At 37.0% G+C, this 10,000-nt stretch overlaps 2 protein-coding genes across 6 annotated transcripts in view; one reads left to right on the top strand and one right to left on the bottom strand.

The window, feature by feature from the left end:
• Positions 1 to 10,000, bottom strand: part of LOC123513320 — a 40,194-nt gene that overhangs the window by 20,225 nt on the left and 9,969 nt on the right. The window lies entirely within an intron of this gene.
• Positions 1 to 10,000, top strand: part of LOC123513322 (long-chain fatty acid transport protein 4-like) — a 24,163-nt gene that overhangs the window by 11,189 nt on the left and 2,974 nt on the right. For 4 of the 5 annotated variants that reach the window (XM_045270433.1, XM_045270436.1, XM_045270435.1 and 1 more), the window contains 7 exons: positions 3,012 to 3,123; positions 3,251 to 3,337; positions 3,517 to 3,664; positions 5,101 to 5,302; positions 8,980 to 9,054; positions 9,497 to 9,614; positions 9,777 to 9,920. In XM_045270433.1, the coding sequence (XP_045126368.1) occupies positions 3,012 to 3,123; positions 3,251 to 3,337; positions 3,517 to 3,664; positions 5,101 to 5,302; positions 8,980 to 9,054; positions 9,497 to 9,614; positions 9,777 to 9,920 (886 nt within the window). Of the gene's footprint in view, positions 1 to 3,011; positions 3,124 to 3,250; positions 3,338 to 3,516; positions 3,665 to 4,605; positions 4,808 to 5,100; positions 5,303 to 8,979; positions 9,055 to 9,496; positions 9,615 to 9,776; positions 9,921 to 10,000 lie in introns of all 5 variants that reach the window. The other variant, XM_045270434.1, reaches the window with a different exon arrangement.

The raw sequence follows: 10,000 nt of genomic DNA, 5'->3' as shown, positions 1-10,000 counted from the left end.
GTATACAAATGAATGATGATATAAGATATAAGTGCCCATTGGGAAAGAGTGACCATGTAATATTAGAAATAGATATAGAAGAGGAAAGGAAGATAGAGACGATTCATACAAAGGATACCGATTAAATTACAGAAAGGCTGATATTGAGAATCTCAAGAACTATTTTAAAACGTAAACTGGGAGGAGATGGAAAACTCAGAGACAATGCAAGAGAATATAACTTATTTTTGGAAATATACAAAACAGGAGTCAGGAATATGTCCCAAAATATAGACCTAAAGAAGAAGGAAAGAAAGATTGGTTTAATGCAAGGTGTGCTAGGGCAAAGGAGAAAAGAGATGGAGCATGGAAAAGGTGGAGGAGAAATAGAATCCAACAAATAAGGAAAACTTCAAGGCAGCGAGAAATGAATATGTTAAGGTGAGGAAGGAAGAGGAAAAGAACTTTGAAAAGGACATTGTCGAAAAATGTAAGGAGCAACCAAAATTGTTCTATAGATTCATAAATGGAAAAATTAGGCAAAAGAAACAATAGAAAGGTTAAAAGGAGAGAACGGGATGGTGGAAGACCCAAAAGTATGGCAGAACTATTAAATAATAAATTCCAGGAGGTCTTTACTAAGGAATCCAAATTTGAAAGGCCACAGGGTAATAGAGAGACAATCTATATGAAAGAGATTAAAGTAACCAAGCTTGAAATAAAAGAGTTAATGAAGGAACTGGATGAAGAGAAGGCAATGGGACCAGATGAAGTCTCAGGCAGAATACTGAAAGAATGTAGGGAAGAACTAGCAAGTCCTATATACAACATCATAAAATGCTCAATAGAAAATGGAACAGTACCAGTAGAATGGAAAAGAGCTGAGGTGGTTCCCATATATAAGAGTGGAAGGAAGGAAGAACCTTTAAATTACAGACCGGTATCACTAACTAGTGTAATATGCAAGATGTGTGAAAGAATAATAAAGAAACAATGGATCGAGTTCCTTGAAGACAACAAATTAATATCAAATAGCCAATTTGGTTTTAGAAAAGACGGTCTTGTGTAACTAATTTATTGAGTTTCTATTCTAGAATAGTTGATAGAGTACAAGAGAGAGGGATGGGTTGACTGTATTTATTTGGATTTAAAAAAGGCGTTTGACAAAGTGCCACATGCAAGATTACTATGGAAGTTAGAGGAGAAGGGTGGCTTAAAAGGAAGCACATTGAGATGGATAGAAAATTATTTGAGGGGGAGAGAAATAAGGACGGTAGTTAAAGATATGAAGTCCAAGTGGAGAGCAATAGAAAGCGGAGTGCCACAAGGGTCAGTATTGGCACCAATACTTTTCCTCATTTATATTAACGACATGCCAGAAGGAGTGAACAGCTACATAAATCTGTTTGCAGATGATACAAAACTGTGCAGAGTTATAAAGCAAAAAGTGGGAAATGGAATTCAATGTGAACAAAAGCCATGTCATGGAAATGGGAAAGAGTGAAAGACGACCCGTGAGAATCTATAAGATGGGAGATGGAGTAGAACTGGAGAAAGTAAAAAAGGAAAAGGACTTACAAGTGACGATGGAAGAAAACAATCAACCAGTAGGCCATATTGATAGAATTTTTAGAGAAACATATAATTTGCTAAGGAATATTGGAGTAGCATTTCACTACATGGACAAAGAAATGATGAAGAAATTGATAAGACCCAGATTAGAATATGCAGGAGTAGTGTGGACCCCTCATAAAAAGAAACACATAAGGAAATTGGAGAAACTACAAAAAATGGCTACAAGAATGGTTCCAGAATTTGAAGGGATGACATATGAGGAGAGACTAAAGGCTATGGATCTACCAACCCTGGAACAAAGAAGGGAGAGAGGAGACCTGATACAAATTTATAAATTGATCAATGGAATGGACCAAGTGGATAATGAGAAACTGATCCTGAGAGAAGAATATGACATCCAAAGCACAAGATCGCATAGTAAAAAGCTGAGAAAAGGAAGATGTCTGAGGGCTATTAAAAAATATAATTTCCCACAGAGATGTATTGAGACGTGGAACAGTTTAGATGAAGAAGTAGTGTCTGCAATGAGTGTGCACACTTTTAAAGTAAGATTGGATAAGTGTAGATATGGAGATGGGGCCACATGAGCATAAAGCCCAGGCCCCGTAAGACTACAACTAGGTAAATACACTAGAAGCTAGAAGGACAAGAGAACATGCAAAGAAGATTAGGATGAGGCAGTGTGTGAAGGATATTGGAAAATACAGTTTTTCACATAGAATGGTGGAAAAGTGGGATGCATTGAGTGATGAAGTTGTTACAGCACATAATGTGCATAACTAAAGAAAAATTGGATTAATGGAGACAGGACACTATGTGCCCCACTCAAACCCTGTACAATACAACTAGGTAAATGCACATTATATACTATAATTACAGCAATCCTTTTATGACAACTACTTATGGTGTGGTTATATTAACAGTAATGCTGTGTAATGACTGTGTTGGGCTTGACCATTTCAGTAGCACTGAACCAAAGCCAAATAACTCCCATACCAAAGCTGTCTGCATTGAGGTCATTGGTAACACCCACAATAACTTGTCAAGTGGGTAGGCACAAAGGATACACAGCATTCCTGAGAGCCCCTTGATAGGAATTACCCCTTCTACCAGATAACTCTAAGTATTTCTCATAGATGTACTCTCTCACTGTAGACCTCATTGTCATTCCTCAGAAATACAGTTGTTCTTAACATACAACTCAGTGTTATTCTTGTGAATGCTTATCACCAATGACTACTGTTTCTTATTGTGTTGAATGGCTACTGTGGAAATGATGACTCACAGAAATGGACTGTAGTCAAGTAAACACCTTGCTCCGCGTGTCTGCTTATGGGAGTCTAGTTTATGTTTGTCCCTTGTATTTTTAAAGTATGCTTGCTTTTGAAGGAAAAGAAGTATCAAAATAAGTTCCCGGTGCAAAAACAAACCAATTGAAGTTTTCCCCTTCTCAACAGATAGGTGCTATTCCTGCCCTCATCAACTATAATCTCCGTCTTGAACCACTGGTGCATTGTATTAAAGTGGCATCATGCAAAGCTATTGTGTGTGGTGCTGAGGTCCAGCCAGGTTAGCTTTACACTGATTGGTTTTTGTCATACTTATTAAAAGACATAAATATCTTTCTGTGATTTGTAAGCATTTTGTTATAGAAGTCTTCGATCTCATCCTTTTCTTTTCATTTTTTTCCCCCCAGCAATATGTGATATATATGACAGAGAGGAGATTTCAAGTCTGCCTGTATATGTATATGGTCCCAGAGAAGAAGAAATTGCCATCAAAGGTGTGTATAGATCAAACTATTCCCCTTTGATAAAAACATGCTTATTTATGCAACATATATATTGAAATAGCATTTTCAATGTCAAAATGAGTCAAAATTCTTCAGACAAATATTTGAAAAGTACAGCAAAGGTCAAATTTTAGAAACATGACGCTAACCATGTATGTCCATGTCATTAGGTGGCATTGACCTGGATTCTGCCTTACCCTCTGCTCCAACCACTGTACCACCACAACTAATGAATGTGAACTTCATTGATAATATGGTGTACATCTACACCTCTGGCACCACTGGCCTTCCCAAGGCTGCCATCATCAAGCACTCCAGGTAAGAATCTAAACAATAACATCTTGTCTTTCATTGATATATGATATTTTTATAAAATTATCAGCAACTCAAATTAGTACGTAGTACTATAAAGAATTAGTTGTAGAAATTATTAAAAGCTTATGAGTGCTTCACTTCTTTTGCCTGTTATTTATGTATATCTGATGTCTTGCCTTCTCTGAGGGAAGTGGCCAAAGTAGAGATCAAGGTTTTTTTACAAGCCTTGCAGCAAGCATTGCATTTTTAATACTTTCTATTGCTCTTTGACATTTTTTTCTATAGTGCTCTCTTTTATTGTATTTATAGAAATTATTCTTGTAATACCTGCCTGTTAAATTCAAACTCTTGATTTCTGTCTGATCTACTAATCTCCATTTGTAGTCTAAAGCCAGACAGACCAAAACATTGCATAACGTCTCACTTGTGAACTATAGATCATATCCTTGAGTCTCCCCTTTGCACATGCCACATCTTGCAGTGTATTTGTTTCCTGGTTTTTTTTTTCCAGTACAGTCAAACATTTTAGTTGTGATTTATATAAATATGTAAATAACTGAATGTTTCAAAAGCATTATGATAATTAGTTTTCAGTATTAAAGATATATTTGCAAGAAAAATAAAATAGTTTGAAGAACTCTGAAGATGAAATTGTAATTGATTAAAGCTAAAAAATATTTGTAATGTCCATTATTGATAATGCGTAGTGTAATAATATTTTTGTTGATGTAATAATCCAGCAATTAAATGACAGTTTTGCAAATAACTCTCCTGTAATATATAATTTAATGGAAGGCTTTGGTGCAGTGATACCTTATGTTATATAGTAGGAAAAAACTACCGAGTTATGTTAATGTTCAAAATATCCAATTTTTTTTTATATCTGTTTGTATTATGCATAATTTCTGCTAATGAAAGTTTTTTGATAAAATGTGGAAAAACAGAGGCTACATGGCAATGATTGCTGGTACCTGTATGATTGGTCTGACTGACGACGATATTGTGTACTCACCCCTGCCCCTGTACCATCTGGCGGCGGGCCTTTTAGGATCAGGTCAAGCCCTTTGTCATGGAAATACTGTTGTCCTCAAACGAAAATTTTCAGTTTCTGCTTACTGGAAAGACTGTGTGAAATATAAGTGTACGGTAAGAAGAATCAGACTTTGAAGTGTCTGATGTTGGGGTAGTAATTGCTTTTCTGGTGAATACCATTTGTGTAGCAATTCTTTTGAGATGTCACTGGAATATTAATGTTCATTGTGGTTTTGTGCAAGTGTCCTTGTTAGCTCCCTGACGTGTGAAGTTGTGTCGGTGAAGAATGTGTTAGAGAAACAGATTGATGTGGTGATGTAATCCTTAAGTGTTACACATGCACATGTGTTAATGTTGTCATTTGCAGGTTGTCTATGTCCTATTCATTTTTGTGTGTTGGTTGGCAGGGCTTTCTTTGCTGCAACAGGTATGGGAGGAATGATTGGGTTAACCAGCTCTGATATTGTGTATGACCCTCTGCCACTCTACCACACGGCTGGAGGCATCCTTGGTGTAGGCCAGACTCTGTTTGCAGGCATCCCTACCGTTATAAGACGGAGATTCTCAGCCACACAGTATTGGTCTGACTGTATAAAGTATGGCTGCACGGTAAGATTCTCACCTGTATGGAAGCAAACATTATTTACATCACATTCCTCAAGACAAACATTAATTTGCAATTGCTGGATTTATTTTTATTGATTAATTTATTTGGGATATATATTTTTTCATATTGATTGATCTAATTTTTCATTCATCTATTTTTCATATAGAAGGAATATTATGTACTTAACCCTTGCTAAAGTTTTTTTTTTTTTTTTTTTTTTTTTTCTCCCATTAGGTGTATTAAACCCATCCATGATGGTTAATGTTTTATTCTATTTATTTATTTTTTTATTAGTAAAGTATACAGAAGTAAACACACAAACACACACACACACTCGGTAAGCGGCGAGACAAATGGGCAAGCCTCTTAATGTGTGGCCCCTGTTCACCTAGCAGTAAATAGGTATGGGATGTAACTCGAGGGGTTATGGCCTCGCTTTCCCGGTGTGTGGAGTGTGTTGGGGTCTCAGTCCTACCCGAAAATCGGTCTATGAGCTCTGAGCTCGCTCCGTAATGGGGAAGACTGGCTAGGTGACCAGCAGGCGACCGAGGTGAATTACACACCGCTTAGTGTAGTGGTCAGCACGCTCGACTCACAATCGAGAGGGCCGGGTTCGAGTCCCGGTAAGCGGCGAGGCAAACGGGCAAGCCTTTTAACCCTTTCAGAGCGCAAATAGGTTTTTGGGTCATGTCTGTGAGATGCAAATTCGGCCGAAAAATCGAGGTTTACAAAATTGAAAACAATCAATATTCTCATGCATAATAGAGTGTTATGCATCTACTGTAAAAAATTTAGGTCTTTACTCACCCTGGAAAGTGGTGCAATAATGATAGGAAGTTGGCTTTCTGGTGGTACGTTGTGCGCTGTTGAGTATTGCCATCATAGTGGGTGGTTATTTTCCGCCGCAACTTGTGCAGGTGTTTTCACTAAATTACACAGAATTTTCTGCCTGATTTGAAGTGCAGTTGCTCAGAACTGCTCCAGAACATGCTAGGGTAATTATTTTTCACACCTGTGCATACATTATGCCCACACAAATAATATAAAATACGTTTTCTTGATGTACGTACAATCATGATCGAGGATATGCATGCCCATATATGGTAATATATGAAATACGCAATATACTACCAATAAACAAAAAATATCTGGCATATCTGCTCTCTAACAACAAGATTTGATCATTACTCTTGTTATTTCTGTAAATAAATGCACAAATAGTCACTAGCGACGTCATAAAATAATAATAATTGCAAAAAAAGGGGCATCTGATACTCTAATGCCATTGTGACTATATTTTTCTTACCACACAACTGATGGTGCATCCCATGAGTCGAGGGAGGATGGGAGAATGTCATCTGGCAACTAGCAACAGCCAGGAGGCGCGGTTTAATTATGTGACTCGTCAAATATGGGACCACGATCATGGACAGGAGGCATTTCCCTCAAAGCCACGATCGTGGTCTGGAGCCCTGAAAGAGTTAATGTGTAGCCCCTGTTCATCTAGCAGTAAATAGGTACGGTATGTAACTCGAGTGGTTGTGGCCTCGCTTTTCCGGTGTGTGGAGTGTGTTGTGGTCTCAGTCCTACCCGAAGATCGATCTATGAGCTCTGAGCTCGCTCCGTAATGGGGAAGACTGGCTGGGTGACCAGCAGGCGACCGAGGTGAATTACACACACACACACACACACACACACACACACACACACACACACACACACACACACACACACACACACACACACACACACACACACACACACACACACACACACACACACACACACACACACACACACACACACACACACACACACACACATTGTTTCTGAATTTTGTTTATGAGAGAGAGAGAGAGAGAGAAGGGGGATGATGCTGGTTTAACTTTAATTCTATATAATATTAAATAAAGACTAGTTATTTACAAATTGATGGATGATTGAATTCTCATCATCCTATTAGAAAAGTGAGGATCTTGACTCTCACTTAGAAATGTGTTGTCTATGAGGTGTAGTTGAAGTTATATTTATTGCTAACATGATAAGTGCATATTAGTGTAACATCTTCCTCAGGCATACATGGTTTGGGCCAAAAAAGGTAAAATCCTGTATGGATTATGATAATATTACAGAAATTTGCCTTCAAAATTGTCTAATTTTGCACCCGGAGATTATTATTAGTAAGGCGGAAGCAATCATCATCATGCTGCATGTACGTTTTGGCATTGAATTTAGCAGAAAATTACCAAGAGGATAAGGTTTTAGGTGCATGTCTTGGGTGTCTCACATTTCTGATGGTATTGTTGACAAAGCTAGATTTGGTTTCATGATTACCAGCACACTGCATTGGTTTCTTTAGTTGCTTGAAGTATGTACTTTTTTCAACAGGGGGAAGAGGTGCATGATTACTTGGTGAACTGAATAGATTTAATATGACTGGTCTTGGTGAACCAGTCTGTGCTGTATAAATTCTGGACAGACTTTTCTCAGCACAGTAGGTTGACACATGGGTTAGTTTGGCTCACTCTTTTCTTTGCTTGTCCTGCTCAGTTTTGTCAGATCAAGCTTATTTTATCCACTTTCTGATTTTTTCTTTCTCATATTTTCTCCTGCATGTGCAGTCTTGAATTTTTTTGTTTTATTCTTTTTTGGCTACATTCAGTTGTGCATTGCAAATGATTCTTGCTTGGCCAATGATGAGTTGATATATTTGATATTTGTCTTTTTTTTTTTTTTTTTTTTTTTTTATATATACCTTGAAATATAAGAAATTACTAATGTCATGGTGTGGGGCATTGTTTAGTGAAATTATTTGAATTCCTTACTGCTTTGACTCTTGTATTGCATTAGAGAAATATACAGTTAGTGACATTTGCAATTAGAACTTGCAGATGTAAGCGTCACTGCACAGATGGATAACTTGTCCCTCCTCAGCGTTCTGTTGAGGTGATGTGTGATGCCTGTAAAATATAGAAGCCACAATAACATAGGCTTAGTGTAAAGTTTCAATTAAATGGTGAAATGTACATTGCATAGCTACTGGCAATGAAAAGGTTGTGAGTTTGTTGGTGAAAAATGTTGCTTTTCTTTACCAACACACCACCAACTTCACCAACATATATTTTCCAAGTATAGCACATCACCTCTGTAGAACACTGTTTAAGGCAAACACAGCTGTTTTGTTAGTCAAAGCAAGGAACAGCCACAAGAGATCAATATGTCACACCTTAAATACTGCTTCCAAAAACATACTTTTATAAGTAGTTGATCTCATGGCAGATTTTTCAGAACAAGAAGGAACAAGGTGGCAGATTGTGTAGTCTGACAGTCACATCGGCAGGAATTCTTATCACAAATGTCACTGACTGTATTGATGACTGAGTAATAATAAAAACTATAAATACATTACAGTTAACTTACTGATTAGCAGTGATGAACATAATAATGATAGTCTTTTCTGATAGGAATTGAATAGTATGCTTTGTGCATCTTGCTTTGTTTTCACTTGTGAGTCACATGATCATTAATTATCTTTCTTAATAAGATATCTGACATTGCTCAATAACCCATAATACTAAATGATGGATATGCAGGTGTTATTAGAAGAGTTGTAAAAACAGTGTTGACTTGTTTCAGTTGTATATTATTTAAGTAATACAGTTTAAGTGTGTATTGACAGGCTGGCCAGTACATTGGTGAGATTTGTCGCTACCTCCTCAACATGCCAGAGAAACCAGAAGACTCTCAACACAAGGTTGGCAATCAAGAAATCATTATTAGTCACTTTACTTCCACATGATTTACTCCATTTTGCAATAGCTTCATCATACAAGTTAAATGAAAAATTCCAGTGATCTTTGTTGCTCTTTCATTTATGTGACCAAAGTAATGCAGGCTTTAATCTTTTGACATTCTACCAATCACTATCACCTGTTAAACAATGGGACAATAGCTTCATCATACAAATTAAATGAAAAATTACATTGATCTTTGTTAACAGCTCTTTCATTTATGTGACCAAAGTAATGCAGTCTTTAATCTTTTGATGTTCTACCCATCACTGTGACATGTAAAACAAAGGGATAATGATGCAGTCTGCTTCAAAGATAGTGACTCTCACAAAGCCCTAATGTATGGTCATGTCTTAATTTACATTTGTTGCAAACATTTACGTGAATTATGGCTTTCACTTCCAGATTCGGATCATGTTTGGAAATGGTTTGAGGCCTACCATATGGGAGGAATTCCAGAAAAGGTTCAATGTACCTATAATAAGTGAGTTCTATGGATCAACAGAAGGGAATGCCAACATTAGTAAGTTATTCCTGGGTTTTACTATGTTCATTGAATTATCATTGACAACCATGGTTATTTAATGTTCTTATCTTATCTATATTGATATTGATCAGATGTTTTATTGTATTGTTATAGTAAGCAATATGTATGTAGTAATTGTGTTATTTTTGTTGTCCACAGTTAATATTGATGGTAAAGTAGGAGCAGTTGGGTTTGTGTCTGTTCTCTTCCCAACTGTCTATCCTGTAGCTCTCTTGAAAGTTGATGAAGAGACCAGGGAAATTGTGCGTGACTCCAATGGGTTGTGTATCAGGTGTAAACCAGGTGAGGCAATAGTAATGTTTTGGCTTCGTTCCCTGTCACTAAATCTTGAAGTAGTATATAGTTCATTCAAAATATCCATG

This window comes from Portunus trituberculatus, chromosome 35 (assembly GCF_017591435.1).
Source record: "Portunus trituberculatus isolate SZX2019 chromosome 35, ASM1759143v1, whole genome shotgun sequence".
NCBI classification, from domain to species: domain Eukaryota; kingdom Metazoa; phylum Arthropoda; class Malacostraca; order Decapoda; family Portunidae; genus Portunus; species Portunus trituberculatus.
The sequence above is the reverse complement of the archived record's forward strand: the minus strand, read 5'-3'. Positions and strand labels throughout refer to the sequence as shown.